This window comes from Tenrec ecaudatus, chromosome 14 (genome assembly GCF_050624435.1).
Source record: "Tenrec ecaudatus isolate mTenEca1 chromosome 14, mTenEca1.hap1, whole genome shotgun sequence".
Classification (NCBI taxonomy): Eukaryota; Metazoa; Chordata; class Mammalia; order Afrosoricida; family Tenrecidae; genus Tenrec; species Tenrec ecaudatus.
Genome location: NC_134543.1, coordinates 124,969,983 through 124,988,162, shown reverse-complemented (window position 1 = coordinate 124,988,162; position 18,180 = coordinate 124,969,983). Strand labels below are relative to the sequence as shown.

The 18,180-nt window shown below is 48.1% G+C and overlaps 1 protein-coding gene across 1 annotated transcript in view; it reads right to left on the bottom strand.

Moving 5' to 3' along the window:
* Positions 1-18,180, bottom strand: part of RAB8B (RAB8B, member RAS oncogene family) — a 78,268-nt gene that overhangs the window by 12,681 nt on the left and 47,407 nt on the right. The window contains exons 2-3 of the mRNA XM_075532344.1: positions 8,849-8,909; positions 3,834-3,894 (exon numbers count right to left, since the gene is read on the bottom strand). Coding sequence (XP_075388459.1) covers positions 3,834-3,894; positions 8,849-8,909 — 122 coding nt within the window. The remainder of the gene's footprint in view (positions 1-3,833; positions 3,895-8,848; positions 8,910-18,180) is intronic.

Genomic DNA, 18,180 nt, shown 5'->3' with positions numbered 1-18,180 from the left:
CTTCCACTATTTAGCCACATAAATAAGTAAGCACTGTTAGCATGTTAAATGTTAATGGATTCGTGATTAGGGCGCAGGTGATATACCCTTCCTCTCTGACCTCCCCAGAGAAGCTCCAGCACCGACTGACTGGGAGAGTGTGTAAGTTCCGACCGAGGCAGCAAGGAGAGCAGGAAGCACCCGTTTCAGCCAAGCCCACACTGTCCCCCTTCCGACTGCAGGACGGGGAGTAACACCACACTGCCTCAAAACCATGTCTTTATATAGGCCGACCGAAAGGGCATTTGGCCAGAGGGCACAGCTCAAGGAAAGGCATTGCTCGCCATTTTTAATGAGTGCACATCTGCTTTGTTTTGTTGTGGCTTGTTTCCGAATGCTCAGTGAACATCTGTAGGTTACTGACTCCCAGGACTATCCTTAGGCTGCCCTGGAGGAGAGACCCGGGGCTTCGTGCAATCAATGGTTTGCACGCAGCCTTTGCTCAGGGGAGAAAAGGCTTGGCGACGTGCTCCCGTGAGCACTGCAGCCTCGGACACCCTAGGGTGCAGGCCCTCCTCTGGGAGGACCCCTCTCGTCTTACAGGCGCACTAGGAGTCGGGACCACCCAGAAAGCACAGAACAAGAGCTCACACTTCTACACTGAGGGCTACGTCTCCTCATCTGTCCATCCCGCAACTACTTAGGGGGCACCTACCGTGTGCCAGGTGTGACACTGTAGGTACAAGTAGCGATAATCTGATGAACTGTGGAAAGCACAGGGTGCTCTGAGTGCATTCAACAGTCGTGACCTAACCTGGGAGGAGGGTCCGGGCTGAGGCGGTCAGGGAAGGCTTCCTTAGCGCCACGGCCCGGGGGCTGAGGAAACTTGAAGCGAGCACCAGGGTTGGCAGTGGGTGATGAGGGAGAGCTCACAGTGCCCGGCACGTAACAGATGTGCTGTTCCCGGAGCCCACTGGGAAGACTGTCTGTCAGCTGAGCACGTGTGCACGGCTCCAGGGAGAAAGGCACAAAACTCAACGAAATACAGTGAGCCGGGCTTCTTCATCTCAGACCTCCTCCAGTCCTCTCATCTTGGTGGCAGCCAGAAAGGCCGGGCCAGAGCGCCAGCTGCCAGAGCCCCCCGGAGTGCCCTCTCCCCCAACGCTGCATCAGCCACTAAGCCCTACAGAATCTGCGTTCTGGCAGCTCTAGCACAGCACTCCACTGCGAACAGATGGCCCCACGTCCCACTGGAATGGGCGACCCCAGAGAGCCAAGAGACGCGGGCAGAACTTCCTGAAGATTCACCTACGATTGCTTTCAGGTATGACCAGTTTCCACTGATTTTGCATTTAGTGAGCATCTACTCTGTCGGGCACGATGGTGGGCACTGGCTTTACCGCAGAACAAAAGAGAGAGACACGAACCCTGGGCCTCGAATTGAAAAGACAATATACTCCCTAGATTGGAAGAACAACGGCGTCTGGTTATTTCAAGGTCTTAAGTCAAATGGAAAGACTAGACAGTAGATAGATACATGGAAAAAATAGATACTTCTCAAAACTAAATCAAGCGACACATGTCCAAGCCCTCTTTCACCATGCCACCACCAAGGGGTAGACATCGAAGGTAAACAACTGCTCCTATGTTCTGGGTGTTCCTCCCCACGCACTGGTGAAAACGAGCATTGACGTGAGGGCAACTCCCAGAAAACGAGACCGGTCAATAGAAAGGCCTGGTGTGCATCAGATGCCTGGATCAGAAGTGCCTGTAAATGACCCCAACTCATCCCTGGTAAGATTTCACCTCCCTCCCCTTCCCTCCCTCCCTGCCTGCCTGCCTTTGAACTGTGATGTAATTTACTTACTGAAATGAAACCCCAAACAGTTGAACAGTTCCTACTCTGCCGATTCCCTAACATTGGCTACATGGGATAAGCTGGGCAGTGTTCAGTTGCTCTTACTTATCTCTACAATCCTTCCTGGGGGCAATATGCAAACCAGCCTCTGCCCAGCATGCCCACCTCCCCCTGCAAAAGAGAGCAGCTGGGCACTGCTTAGAATGATGATGCTTCACAATAGGACACTGCTTCTTGAGGAGGTGTGTGGAGAACGCATCCACAGGGCAGGCTTAGTGGCATGGAGTACAAGGCGACGCGGTGTTCAAAAGGGATCCCTACGCTTTGTGCAGCATGAGTACCTGTTGTCCAAACGACGGAGGCCGAGTGGCAACAGGGAAGGGAGGGAGGGGAGCATAACAGTGAAGGGACCCGTGGATTGAAACCACACCGTCCTGGAGACAGAGAGCCGGACATGGGCCCCTTTGGCTCCATCAGCTCTGACACTACACTTAGGAGCAAAAGCGGTTTTCCTGTAATAGGTGGGTATGGTGGCAGCTGGTACCCCACAAGCTAGAGGTTGATCTCAACTACTTAACCTTCAAAAATGTCCTGGCCATAATTGGGGTTCATCAGAATTCAAGACTTCAATTTGAATTCTGAATTGAGAGCTTGAGCCTAAAACCAGAGAGCAAAGCCCAGGTTTGGGCCTGATGCTCTAGGTCAGCGGTTCTCAACCTGTGGACCGCAACCCCTTTGGGTGGGGGAGGGGGGGTCAAACGACCCTTTCACAGGGGTTGCCTAATCCATCCTGCATATGTAATATTTACATTACGATTCATAACAGTGGCAAAATGACAGTGATGAAGTCGCAATGAAAATAATGTTACGGTTTGGGGGGGGGGCGACTCACCACACCATGAGGAACTGTATGAAAGGGTCGCAGCATGTTGCTCTAGGTTCTAAGCTGCCTATATTTACCAGGGCAATCCCAGCACCACGCAGCACCTGCCTAGAGCCAACAGATACTAATAGTGGGTAAGTGGATAAAGCATCTTGGGATGGAAAATCACCCAACAATGAAGTTATGAGAGCAATGGCAAGGCCAGGGAACAGTACCAAAGGACTAGGTGGTCAAGCTTCATCCGGTGCAGAGCCTTCAAATCACAAATCCCTCATCTACTTCCTGATTAGCTGGCAGAGAGCTGGCCAAGGAGCCCCGCACAGAAGCTGCAGGTGTTATGGAGATGGGGAGAGATAAGGGGCGGTGTTGATAGCACTGAACGACAAGAAGGCGCAGGAAATGACACAGTGACGAGGTTTGTGGTTTGCCAAGACATGGCTTAAGGTCTTAGAAAGAGGAAAAACCATAAAAGGATACAATTACCACAGAATGTGTGAAGGCGTTCTGGAACATCACCAAGCTAGCCTTCGGCTTATTATTAGGAAGACACTGGCAAAGTATACATACACCGAACACAAAACACAAACATCCCTTTGCGTGGCCTGTTTTCTCTTCAAGTGGTCGACAGGTCGTTCTTTATTGTAGTATGTGTAACAGTAATTTACAGTACATTTCGCTGTAGCTTGAATGTTACTGAAGCGTGTTACCATGAATGCACAATTGTGAAAACGTGAAGCTAAATTACAGACACAGTGGTGGAAATCAAAGCTGTCAGTGGTTATTGACACTTCATACCCCTTCCTGTGATTTGCATGCATGTCCCAGGATCCTGCTTTCCGGTTTCCTTAATAACATTTTGTCTCAGAACAAGTAATTTCTGGTTAATTGGTTTTATTTTGTGAGCTTAAAACCAAAACCAAGCCACTGCTGTTGAGTGCGTTCCACTGTGTCTTGACTGTACAGGGCGGGCGTGTCTTGCTTTCTTATACCCCCCACCCACTCACCCACCCTGCGCCTTACACTCAACTCCAGCTGGAGTTCTATAAGCTTCCCAAATGACTACTTATGTTTTCCTCTCCCCTGAAGAGCTGTCAACCCCGAGACCACACTCACCATGGCTCCTCGATAGTACGCTGTTGTAATTGTTCGGAATCTTTCCTGGCCTGCTGTGTCCCTAGAATTTGAAACAAGGGAGAAAGTGGTGTTAACGAGTCATCCCCAACAGCACCACGGAGGAGGCGCTAGGCTGTAGGAGACAGAGGCAGCATGCTGGTCTGCTCCAAGGGCGGTGGTTGGCAGGAAAGGCGAATAAGGCACAAAGGGGCCCAGCTGCGTCTGCCATCTGGGGGCGGTGGTGGCCACTGGGGCCTGTCAGGGCTCTCAGTGCCGTGGGGGAAAGCCTTGGGCCTTGATGATAAAAGCTGCAGGAGGAACATTCTTGGGGCTTCCTAGGGACTGGGAAGCATGACTAGTTTAAACTAGTTTAAACTAGTCATGCTAGGACAGAGTGTGAAGTTCTGCAGACTCCTGGAGGTAGCTATAATCCTTTTTATAAAGTGCCCCCTGATGAAGGCATTGTACTCTCTTGGCGGAAAGTGCGATGTCTGCACAAAGCGAGCGATTGGACTGGCCTTAGCACTGTGCAAATTCCGCTCAGCAGACACACACTGAAATGGATCTCCTCAAGCACGTGCCCGGCTGCGGAGACCGTGATGAAAGGAGACACCAGAGTCAAACACACAACCCTCTGCCATGTTTCCAAAGGCTTTGAAACCAAAAACCACCTCTCAAAGCTATGGAACCCACTCAGATATTTTTAAATCATTTTATTGGGGGCTCGTACAACTCTTATCACAATCCATTTATCTATCCATTGTGTCAAGCACATTCTCAAAACATTTGCTTTCTACTTGAGCCCTTGGTATCAGCTCATTTTCCCCCTCCCTCACCATTCCCCCCTCCCTCATGAATCCTTGATAATTTATAAATTATTATTATTTTGTCATGTCTTACATTGTCCGATGTCTCCTTTCACCTACTTTTCTGTTGTCTGTTCACCAGGGAGGAGGTTATATGTAGATCTGTGTGATCGGTTCTCCCTTTCTACCCCACCTTCCGTCCACCCTTTGGTATTGCCACTCATACCACTGGTCCTGAAGGGATCATCTGTCCTGGATTTCCTGTGTTTCTAGTTCCTATCTGTACCAGGTACATCCTCTGGTCTAGCCAGATTTGTAAGGTAGAATTGGGATAATGATACTGGGGGGTAGAAAGCATTAAAGAATTAGAGGAAAGTTGTATGTTTCATTGTTGCTACACTGCACACTGACAGGCTTGTCTCCTCCTGGTGACCCTTCTGGAAGGGGGTGTGCTGTTACCGACAGATGGGTTTTGGGTCTCTACTCTGCACTCGTCAAAATTTACAATGATATGATTTTTTTTTTGCTCTTTGATGTCTGATACCTTCGACACCTCGTGGTCACACAAGCTGGTGTGCTTCTTCCATGTGGGCTTTGTTGCTTCTGAGCTAGATGGCCACTTTTTTATCTTCAAGCCTTTAAGACCCAAGACGCTGTAACTTCTGATAGCCGGGCACCATCAGCTCTCTTCACCACATTTGCTTATGCACCCATTTGTCTTCAGTGATCGTGTCGGGAAGGTGAGCATCATGGAATGCCAGTTTAATAGAACAAAGTGTTCTTGCATTGAGGGAGTACTTGAGTAGAGGGTCAGCGAGGGACATCGTGTCTCATAATGGGACCAGCCATATGGTCCACTCTGTGAATTGGCTGTTCTGAGTGGGGATAATGTCCTCTAGGCTTGGTTGGCCAGGATGTGCTCCACTCTCTCTTCATCCCCCTTCATTTGCTCCCAAGTCCTCTGATCAGACATGTTCCTCTTCCCGAGATGAATGCGATCTTCTAAAGTAAGTTCTTTTGGGGGCAGGGGCGGTTGCTCATATAGCTTGGATTGGGGTCGAGTTCTCAGACTCCTCAGTAATATATTCTTATCTTTGAGCAGATAGCTTGCCATCAAAACAAAATGCTACAAGATGTAAAACTTCCTAATGACTCTTCTAATTAAAGGCAGCTAAATTTCCTTTGTATTTAGAAACAAGTCAATATTGTCCAACTTGCCTCTTACAGCCAGACTCAAGTTACTACCTGTGGGACTAAGAAAAACTACATTGTACAATTTCATTGCTGGGGAGAAGAAGGTTTTACGGAAATGTACTAGAAATTGAATGAACACCAAACTCAAACAAGAGATTAAGGACCAAGGGAATACATACCGTGAGTTAAAAAAAAATCAGGAAAACATGTTAACACTCATATTTGCTTTCCAAGCATTTTCACAAGGTGCTTACACTAGTCCCCCAGAGCCCAGTGTGGCAGAATTCACATCATCTCATCCTGCAGAAGAAGAGGCAGGCTCTTCAGGAGAGCTGTGGGCCAGCTCTGCCACTACCTGCTTCTCTCTTGGGATGAGCTACTCACAGTACAGACTTCAGCTAGGAGCCCTTAGTGCAGCGGTTCTCAACCTTGGGGTCGAGACTCCTGGGGGGAGGAGGTGGTCGAATAAACCTTTCAAAGGGGTCGTCTGATTCATAACAGTGGCAAAATTACAGTTATAAAGTAGCAACGAGAATCATGTATGGTGGGAGGGTCACCACCACATGAACTGTTTAAAGGGTCGCGTTGAGAGCGCCACTGCCTCAGTGGGTTATGCAGTGTAGGGCGGTTTATTGACGATGCCTCAGTGGGTTATGCAGTGTAGGGCTGTTTATAGACGATGCCTCAGTGGGTTATGCAGTGTAGGAAGGTTGTCACGGCCTCAGTGGGTTATGCAGCGGGCTATTAACTGCAAGGCCCAGGTCAGAAGTTTGAAACCATCGGTGCTCCTTGGGAGAAAAATGAGGCTTTCTACTCTGGTGAAGAGTTGGCGTAGCATCTTGGGAACCTACAGGGACACGTCTACTCTGCTCTATAGAGTCACTACGAGTAGGAACTGATTCTATGCCAGTGAGAGGCCTTGGCTGTTCAGCATAGAGCCAGGGATCATGCCAAAGGCCCCTTACTACATCATTTACACACAGATAGGATTACATACATGGAGCCACTTGTATAGAACATGAAACACATCATGAGGACAGGCTAAGCACTCTTAAGCAGATGCGCTTTATTTTCTCAGTGCTAACACTACTGATTGAGAACCAGTCTTGTAGCGAGGATAAAGGAGAAACCCGACCACACTGCATGGAGGTCATAAGGATTGAATGGATACTATTTTGCTTCTAAAGCCATTGACAAAGAAATCATGCTGCAATAGTTAAGGTATATTGTGCCAACCTGGCCAATGAACGCACGTGGGATTAACTGAAGCGCGGAGAGATAAATGGCTCAGTGAGCCTGGCCTTTCTGATCTTTTGTTCTTTGATGATCGGACCAGGGTGAGGCTGCCTTAGCTAGTTCCCTGCTTCAGCTGGCAAGGCTCACTTCCTGCAAGACATCCCCAAGGAGAAGCCACATGGACCTACCCCGATGCAGCCCTGGGTGCCGGAGCAGCCATGTAGAGAAGACCTCTGCCAGCACTGAGCTGCTCACATGGCTCACTGATTCGGCTTTCCTCCTGCATTTGGCATCATTGTGTGTGATTTGTGAGATGGAGGAGGACTTGGTAGACTGGTGTCAGACATACGGGCTAATGTTGGACTTTTGGGCTTGGACAGCACTGGGTTGGGATGCTTTCTTAATGTACACTTACCCTTTATATAAAACTCTCTCATAAAATATGAGTAACTATGAATTCTGTTTCTCTAGTCTACCCAGACTAACTCACATGTGATGATGTTTTGACTCCTCTTTGAGAAGTTCTACCATACCAGGTTCTGGGGCAAATAAGCAGACTGTGAAAGTGCTTTGTAAAGCAGCCATAAATGTTACCTTAAGTTCTAGGACACTGGTCTTCCAATGGCCCCAAGAAATCCTCAAGAATATTCCCTAGTGCTGTGATCAGGAATAGACAGAGTGGAGTCAGAAATAATCTTTGGTTCTCTCTGAAAAATATTTCTTCTCTCTTTAAAATTGGTGGCTTCTTACTAAGTAGCAGAAGATGAAAAGGGAAAGCTATGGCAACCCTTCCCAGGTCTGCTAATAAAGGACGTTGCCTGCAGAGACCCCTCTGCCAGGCTACAGAGGAAGCGGCTCTCTGCTCCAGGAGATGCAGTAGTTGTCCCAGTTCTGCCACCAAGCCAGACAGATGCTCGCAGGTGCTCCTAACCACTCCAAGTTCCAGCTTCCTCCTCCGTAAGAAGAAGGGCTGGCAGATTTCGATTTTAGGTTCAAACTCGATCTCAGTTTTGAGAAAAGAGCCTAAGGATAAAGCTGATGTTATGACCTCACCACAGAGCCCTGCCTCCTTCTCAGGCTGTGCTGCCGTCACCGTTACACAGATGAGCAAACGGCACCAAGTACCTTCCTGGAAGGCCGCACACCGAGATGAAAGGAATTTGACCACCTTTGACTTTCTCTTTGTACGACATTTAAAACTCAGAGATTTGGAGTTCAAGCTGAAAATATTCACCTTGGAGATCTGGGAAAATCATATTGATGAACCGCACTTTGACGTGCTTTTCGGGACTTTACCAGACATGCTTGGCTTTGCAATTACAACATTTTAAGTGGTAACCAGGACCCTTCTGCCCAGCCCAGTACTCCTCCTTGTTTCTTTACTTCATGAGATTATACAAAAAAACCATCAACAATCAGAGCTGAGGGGGCACTCAAATGTCAAATGTCATCAATCCAACTGAATAACTAGGAAATTAGGGAACGCAGGCAAGCATCTGCCCCAAGTCACCCCAACCGAGAGACAGTCAGAGCCAGAGCCTGGGTTCTGCCACTTAGACACTTTGCCTGCTGGAACAAGGACACTGTAGTTGCTGGGCATTCCATTTCTTTCCCTCTGCAATGGAGCATTCTGGCTGAGTACCACCCCTCCCTTTCCATGCTTGGAGGAGACACCTTTAGATAGGTGTTCGATACCTGGTCCCGGTTTAGGAGAAAAGATGCATTAGCTACCTCAGGCCACCTTTTAACTTTGCACAACTCTCCGTGCAACTTACTCACCATATCTGAAGTTTAATTTTCTTCCCATCGAGTTCTATCGTCCGGATTTTAAAATCAATTCCTGCCAGAAAAAGAGAACGATAGACTAAGTTTTTTTTTAATTAAAAGATCATTTTATTGGGGGCTCTTACAACTCTTATTACAAGCCAGACATTAATTGTATCAGGCATATTTGTACGTATGCTGCCATCATTCTTTTCTAGACAAGTTTCTTTAACTACAATCCAAGGCCTCTTAGGAAAGGGACAAAGATTTCCATTGAAAAGAAAAGAAAGAGAAAGCTCTCCAACCCACTGGAAAGTGTGACCACACAGAGGGCGTGAACGGCATGTTTCCCCGGAATGCTGATTACTCTGCAAAGAATCTCCACACGTGCTAAATGCAACGTCGTATATGCCTCATTATTTTGACACAAATGGCTCATAGCCCCCAAAGTTACATAATTTGGATAGATTGAGAACATGCCATATTTTCCACTTCCTGAAAGACATATTACACAATGCTTCCCATCCCCCAACCCCTCCTAATGAAGGCCTTGGGACCTCTTTAAAATGTCCTTCTTTGTCCTTCGACTTGTACCACTTGATTCTTTAGACTCTGCAACTGGCTAAGAACTTCTGAGGCGGGTGGGGGTGGGGGCAGAGAGGAGGGGCAGTCTACACGCTGCTTGTGCACAGTTAGCTCAGCAAGTATTTTAGAAATGTGTTCTTCAATGTTTCCCACAATGTACTGGCTGGAGCTAAAGTTGCTACGCTGTTGATAGGAGTAGAAAGTCCCACCTTTCTCCCCACGAGCTGCTAGGGGTTTCAAACTCCAGACCCTGCAGCTCACAGCCCAACGAGTTACCTCTATAGTAGCAGGACTCCCTAACCTGCAATTTTTAAGGTTTCCCAGGAGATTCTTACTGGCAGCCAGAGCTGAGAGCCGCTCACAGGCGGCCTGACAGGAAGCACGCAGACGTGCTCTGGCAGTTCAGAGCTTTAGCCCCTCCTGCACCTGCCCTCTCCCGGGGTAGCTCAAACTGACAATACCCTTTGCAAACACCAGGGGGCTTCAAAAAAGTCATGGAAACAGAATTAGAAGGTTAGAGTCCGGGTGGGGGGAGTAGGTCTCTTGGTAGCAACAGAAAACTCGCCAGGAGGAGGCTGCTCTCTGTCCCAGGACGCCTGTCAGGGAATGTCATTCATTGTCATTTGCTAACTCCTGATCAACTGGTGGCTCTGCTTTTAGATCTGGGCGCTCTTTTGATTCGAGAAGAAGCCCAGCAGCGTATGGGTTACCTGTGGGGCTGTGATCCATTAAGTCAGCAGTTCAAAACCACCAGTTGCTCTGAGGCAAAAGATGAGGCTTTCTATTCCTATAAAGAGTAGTCTTTGCTAACCCTAAACCTAACCCTAATGCCTAACCCAAACCCTAACCGTTACTCTAAGCCTAACCCTTACCCCTAACCCTAACTTCCTTACCCCTAACCCTAACCCTTACCCCTAAACCTAACCCTAAGACTAACCCCCCCCCAAAAAAGAATAAATATAAATAAATAAATAAATAAATAAATGAATAAATAAATAAATAAAGAGTAGTCTTTGAAATCCACAGGGGCAGTCCTACCCAGTCCTATAGGAAGCCATGAGTGGCACTGACAAGATGGCAGTGAATTTAGGATTTTTTAAAATTTGCATTCAATAAAGAAACCCTTAAGTGGCTTCCAGGAGATTTTGAGAAAACATGTAAATCAGACAGCCTTTAAATCAACTCAGACACTAATGGCAGTTTCTCTCTTTTTGGTGATGAGGGGCTTCAACAGCTATTTTACGAGAATCTTTCTACATAACAATGCCGAGAGCCATTGAAAAAGGTAGCTTCTCCCCTGCACCCTCTGTAAAGCTTAGGCATGATGAACTCTTAGTACTTGTTCTCTGGGAGTACTTTTCCCTCAGGGAGCCTGCCTTCTCGGGCTCTAGTGAATCCCAAAATACACAACAATTGCACCCAAGCTAAGGCTGCAGGTCAGCTTCTCAATTTTCCCATCCCTGCCTCTTCACCATGTATTGCTGGCGAATACAATCTGATACCCACCATCCCCAGCTTATCTGGCTCATGTTTCCCTCCAGCCCTGCAGGGGTCTGCTGAGGCAGAAACACAATTCAGCAACACAGTATGCACAGGACTGTGAGCATCGGATCATCTTCTCTCCTCCCTCCCCCACCCCCAACAGAACCTACTGCCATCATCACCCACTGAAAACTTAGCATGCGGGACCCCCAACCAACGCTGGTGGGAAGGCCAAATGGTACAGACCCTAGGGGAAAAAATTTGGCTGATTCTCAAAAAGCTAAACCTAACAATTTCACCGGTGGGCATATACCCCAAAGCCTTGAGTGTAGACATACGCAGACCTGTGCTCCAAGCAGTATTACTTATTACAACGGCACAACCTGGCCGATGTGATGAACGCCACTGCAGTGCACACTGCGGACTGGCTGAAGCAGTCAATGTAGAGTGAGGGGTACTTCCCTAACAAGAAGACGGATGATTGCCCCCTGAGTCCCATGAGGAGTCATCTTTTAAGAGAACCCCAGATCCCAGGGTAACCAAGACACTCAGGATCCCTCCTCCATCCCACAGGGTTCTGGCCGCTAGAACAATGCCCAACATCTAGCCACACCATACCAACCCAAGCTCACTGCCATCCGGTTGGCACTGACTCAGCAACCAAGTAGGACAGGGGAGAGCTGCCCCGTAGGTTTCTAAGACTGTACTCTGTACAGGAGTAGAAAGCCAGCCTCACATTTCTCCCGAGGAACGGCTGGTTGCTTTGAACTTTGAACCTTGAGATCGCAGCCCAACACGTAACCACCATGTCACCAGAGCTCCTTACCAACACCTGGCAGGCACTCAATAAATGCTTATTGATATTAATATGTTCTTGACCATTCATGATTTTCAAAGTGAATGTCCAACATTTCATTGCTTAATACAGTGAAACTGGTGAAACCCGGGACCAGTGTTGGGCAGAAACCTGTCAAGAAGGAAAAGGCAAACAGTTTCCCTACAGCAAGAGAGAAACAAATGGGGAGACTGCCTACCGTCAGACAGGACCCTTGGGACACCAGGAAAACAAGGCAGCCCAATGGGGCCAGCTCTCACAGGTGTCACCGCAGCTTGGCTGCATTTTCCATCAAGGATGATGCACACCCAAATGCCAGGAAACATCCAAATGCCTTAGGCGGGCTTATTACGACCGGGACTCCTGCTCTTTCACGGTTAACTGGAGGAACTTTGGGTAACGCCACCATCTTCATTCAACACCCCATTCTGAAGCTTCCTTCAAAGTCTCTCGCTCCCCATTCTTTCTAAACATTGAGGAAACTCTACAGACCCAGCCCATTTGTTAGGCGCCGTTACCTTTCAGGTATTTGGAGAAGTTGTACCCTTACCTGTAACCCTTCATCTTTCCACCGCTTAGAGGGTTTTCAGTATTTGCAAGAGATGTAAACTTGTACTTACCTTCTGTTTCCCGCTGCTGCCCAGGCCACCTTAGCAGACTTGCAGATGCTACAGAGCACAATCACATCCCCAACCAGGAAAAACCAAAAGGCTGGCCGAGCCGAGCCTTAAAATTCGTAACATTTTAAGAAAGCACGAAGTGCACTACGGCGAAGATCAAGTGTAGAACTACGCTGAGGGTGGGGGGGGCCTGGGGGCCGAGTCGTTCTGTAGTGGGCTGTTCACTTCAAGGTCAGCTGTCTAACTCCAGCCGCTCCCTTGGGGGAAAGATGGGGCTTTCTACCCTGTAAAGAGTTACAGTCTGGGGAGCCCACAGAGGCAGTTCTACCCTGTCCTATAGGTCGCTAAGCATCCACATCAACTCGATGACTACAAGTTTGGTTTTTCTCTTTGAAAGGATTGCACAAAAAATAAAAAACAATCTTAATTATTAATAAACAGCACTGGACTACCGTAGTCAAGAGACCCAGATTCTAGATTAGGTTCTAGATTCTAAGCTGCTTAACTTCTCTGCACGACAACTAGATGACAGGGAGAGCAACAGTGGCCCGTGTATGCACGCAAACAACGACTGGTTGAGTGGACCTGGCCTTGATAACCCTGCGACCCACGTGAATGTAGGAGAGCACATGTTCGGATCCTGGAACAGCTTCCCAGGAGGCTGTGCTAACATTTCCCCTGCTGCAATTCCCTTACATGCCCTGCTGGAACAGCTTTCAACACTTCCCGTGCTAACGTCACTGCTTGATCGCAGAAGTCCCGGGTCTCATTTCTTTTGCCGGGCAGAACAAGCCTCCTCGTGTGCAGCGCTCTCCTCGTGACTGCAGCCTGCACGGTTCCCTCCGAGCCCCTGCCACTTAGCTCTCTTGTTCCTCAGTGGGCCCGGAATCTCCGCTCGATCATGTGCACACGGGACAGCCTGCTCTGAGGAGGCCACGCCACCCTTGTGGCGCTCTCTTCACTGTTCATTCTTCCTCCCTCAGCTCACCTTAGCCGTGCCCACCCAAGCCTCGAAGCCGGGATTTGCCTGGGTGCTATTCCCACGTTGCTGCTGCTAAATGCCACGGGGTTGTTGTTTTAATGCACAGTGACCCTTCCCCGGAGGGGCAGAACAGACCCCCCGTAGACCATCGTCGGCATGGGAGCTGCTTGCCGGGTCTCTTCTCCCCTGGAGTGTTGTGGGCCCGTTTGACATGCCATCCTTGCAGGTGGTACCCGGTGCTTCACTGTGGCACCATCAAAGTTCCTTGCTGTTAATACACTACCCCGTCGTTGCCCTCAAATCAAGCAATGGGCAAGTCCTCTCTGCCAGTTACACCTGTGCAAAGCCTAGATATCCCGGAGCATTCAAGTCAAGGATTTAAGTACTACCAAGTGTTGAGAAGGCTAAGGAAAACTTGGAAGCGCAACGCTTTCTTAAGCATACTCTGAAGACAACCATAGGGACTAGGGAAGCTGAGAAAATCTAATTCCAAGAGGAAAACCATGATCGTCGCATGACAATTAGTCTGGAAGTAAGGAAAGATAATTTCCTGCGGCTACTCAAGGGACTAAAAGGGTAATCAGCCTATCAATTAGGAGCTTTCTGCTGCAAATGACAGAAACCCCACTTCACACAGACTGAAAGAGGACGGAAATGTGCTGATTCATCAAACAAGGCCAGTACTAAGGTGGAGGTCAAGGCTGGCTCCATCCATTGCTTCAGCTCATTTTCACTGCACTTCCCTTGGCTCTGCCCTCCGGGGAGTATCATTGTCATCCTCTGACTGACAGCAGCTCCTGATCACAACAAAACTTAGAAAAGAGATCCTCTTTCCCTGTGGCTCTCTTACATAGAGGGAAAAAGCCTGCAGCCAACTTTCCTGCAAGCCTTACTGGTCTGAAGTGGCTCCTGAGCTATTTCTGGACTTAGAACTATGGGGATGCGTTGCTCTGAAGAGCTAACGCTGAGTTCCGGAACCAATCCCGGACATGTGGAACTACCAAAATTGGATTAATCTAAACCCTTGCCTAAAGCTAGGGCCAAGCCTGCCCCGGAAGCTGGGTCATTCCCCCAATCCACAGGGATGCTATAAAGTAGGAGACATGGTGGAAAGGAGGTCAGAGGCAATCCTCAGAGCCTCTCTGAGAATACTCCAATATCTAATGAATAAAACTTCCTATTTACAGTGAAATGGACAAACCCTAACAGCTGTCACTCTCACCCTGTCATGGATGTTCTTAAGTTTAGTGATAATCCGTAGCACTTCTCGGAAGGTGATCTTGTCAGGTGTCCTGTCAAGACTAGAAAGGACGGCCATCGAGCTGAGAAGCAACAAAGCCCACACGGAGGAAGCACACCAGCCTGTGCGATCACGAGATATCGAAGGGAACAGGGATCAGGCATCAAAGAACAAAAAAAAATCACATCATTGTGAATGAGGGGAAGTGTGGAGTGGAGATCCAAAGCCTACCTATAGGGAACTGAACATCCCCTTATGGAAGGGTCACGGGGAGGAGACGAACCAGTCAGGGTGTAGTGTAGCAACAATGAAACACACAATTTTCCTCTAGTTCCTAAATGCTTCCTCCCTCTCCCCACCCCCATTATCATGATCTCAAGTCTACCTTACAAATCTGGCTAGACCAGAGGATGTACACTGGTACAGATAGGAACTGGAAACACAGGGAATCCAGGATGGAGAATCCCTTGAGGACCAGTGGTGTGAGTGGCGATACCAGGAGGGTAGAGGGAGGGTTGGGTAGAGAAGGGAAACTGATTACAAGGATCTACATATAACCTTCTCCCTGGGGGATGGACAACAGAAAAGTGGGTGAAGGTAGACGTCGGACAGTGTAAGATATGACAAAATAATAATTTATAAATTATCAATGGTTCATGCGGGGAGGGAGGGGGAAAATGAGGAGCTGATTCCAGGGGCCTAAGTAGAGAGCAAATGTTTTGAGAATGAAGAGGGCAATGAATGTACAAATGTGCTTTACAACAATTGATGTATGTATGGATTGTGATAAGAGTTGTATGAGCTCCTAATAAAATGATATAAAAAAAGAAGAACCAGAAATTAAAAAGACAATCTGAAATCTAAGGTAGCTGACATATCTTAGCACTAAATCATGATCTTCATGAACAGAAGTGTCCCCAGGCCCACACTTCCATAGATTTGGTTGTCTCCTCCCCTCAAAGGATCAGAAACTGCAAACCAATACTTGTAAGGAGGAGGGCACATTAGGTTACTTAGCCCAGGCCTTCCTTTGTGGTTGAAGAAAACTAAGGCCCAGAAAGATGGCCCAACTTACCCAGATTCACAAAGACCAATACGAAAAGGGATTCAAATCAAAGTTGGGCATTTAACCTTCAGGCCTTCCCAAGGAGACATGTACAAGAATTCCACCTGCTCTTTAAGGGTCCCAGCGAAACACTGGCAACAACTGAACTACTGATCAATAAGTGACTATCCCAGTAGGAGGGGGCTTCTAAAAGCCCAGGAAAAAGTCAAACTAAAAGCTCACTAAGGTTTCCATGAAGTTTTTGAAGGCCTTTCACACAATGAAGTACTCCTCTGGAGAGAAATGGAGACAGGCTCAGAGGAGGCTCATAGGAGACTTCAACTGCTTCTCTAATTCAGTAGCTCTAAAACTGCAGGGTAGGGGGACTTGCTGGGGAGTACCCTAAATGAAAATTGGGGTACCAGGGCCACATGGTCATGAGTCATGCCCTGGCTGGTCGGAGGACCCCAGAACCAATCTTGTAAATGTTTCTAATCTTTGATATTGGATGTATCCCAATCATAGCCCCTCCCTTTCCTCATTCCCTGGGAACCCTGCCTGTGACAGTGATGAATCGATCAGCCCCCAATCATGATTTCATGGCAACTGCCTTTGCTTCCCACGCTTCTAGTAGCCATGAATTCCACACACCACATGGCTTCATGCTGATGGGTCCTCGCCTGCATGCCTTGCCTTGTCCTGCTTACGGCTCCATAAAGGGACCTGTGTAAAACACATCTGAACAGGGGTTCTTTTCCCTACACAATTCTGACCACTGACCTGATTAGCAGCCAAGTACTTAACAGCTCTGCCACCAGCACCTAAAATATCTCATAATTTTTAAAAAAGCAGATATTAGCCATCTGGAAACCTGACATTTGGAAGCATTCACTCATTAATGGTTGGAGACAAATACAACCAAATTTTGAAGATGAAAGCACCTTAGAAGATTTAGTTGGGGGAAAAGTAGACACCACCATCCTTATTTAATACAGGGGGCCTATAAGCCTTTGGTGACCAGGTATGGAGGGACAGCAAGATGGAATTAAGTTCAGGAAGTGAGGAGGCAGATCAGAAGATTGGGGTAATAAGGAGCTGGCTCTGATTTCCAGCAGAAGGTCCAGGGAAGCCCATTGGGAAAAGGGGCCTGCCTTCTAACTAGGCCAAGCTCAAATGAAGAAGACACACTTGGGTCAGTAGGTTGACAGCAGGGCGCTCTGGCGGCACACTAGGTTATGAGTTGGACTACTAATCGCAGAGCCGGCAGTTTGGAACTACCAGCCACCCCAGGGAGAAAGAGGAGACTTTCTAGTCCTGCAAAGATTTAGAGTCTCGGAAACCCACAGGGGGAGTTACAGTCAGTCCCACCGGGTCACTAAAAGGCAGAACAGGCTTGATGGCATCCATTGAGTTTGGGGATGTTGGGAACAACACTTTGGTAGGAATGACAAAGAAGTGCTGATTTCCCATTCTAATGGGAGGAGAGAAAGTAAAGGCCTCTGCGTGGTCCCTGGGGCACAAGAGCCTGCGGAGGCCTGGAAGGGAAGCTCTAGTAAGAGTGAGCACTTGCCCAGAAAACTGCTTCTCAGCTGCTTCTCAGAACCTAGTGGTGTGGCTGGAGGCAGCTGGAGGGAAGGGCTTGGCCTGAAGAACAGAGGGAAGGAAACGCTGAACTTGGCTCAAACCCACAATTTACAGCCTAAACAGGGAAAGGGAACTTGGAAGGCCCAGTGTTGGGCCACCTTTCATTGCGCAAATAAGAACTCACTTTAACACAGAGAGGGAATAGATCGACAACCTTTCAAATTAAAGCAGAGTGGGTTAACTTAGATGAGCAACTAACCTTTTTGGTTTCAAGAGAAAAGGGAACTTGGCCTTGGATTTGTGAATGGCGAAAAGGATATGACCGAGTGTGGGAAAGGACAGAGAGGGCCTTCAGCTAGCACCCCCTCTCTAGGGCCAGCCAATTCTCCTGACCTCCAGCATCAGCTCTCGCTTGAGGCATTTCTGCCCTGTGGGTGCCGCGGATCAGGGCTCACATAGCTTTCTTCCCTCTGGGTTATGACCTTGACCTGCTGCTTGGCCCAGGAACATCAGGGGTGGAAAACAACAGAGAGCCTCTAAGCCTGCTACCCACTGAAGCTCTTTAAAAGTCCAGCTGGACTGCAGTCGGAGGAGCCACGATGAGTAAAACAAACCATCAAAAAAGTCAGACTTGCAGGTCATTCAGCCTTCCACTGAATGACAGTGATCTGGGACTTCAATGCTGGGCTCAGGAAGCTGCACATCAACAGAGAGCAGAATCATGGGTTACCATCGCCTTTGACCCACTTTAAGAAGCAGAAGTTTAACAGTGCGCTTTTACAAATGGAAAAAATGTACTTAAGTTTCCAAAGTACACTGGAAGCACCATCTGTTATCTGAGCTATCTGAAGAGGGGTTTGTGGCCTGTCATTTACATTTCAGAGATCTCCCAGAAATAGAACAAGGGGGGAAATTTTTTTCCCAAAGCCTGAAATCCACTTGAAAGAAATGCTGCCTTCATTTCCTTACTCTTG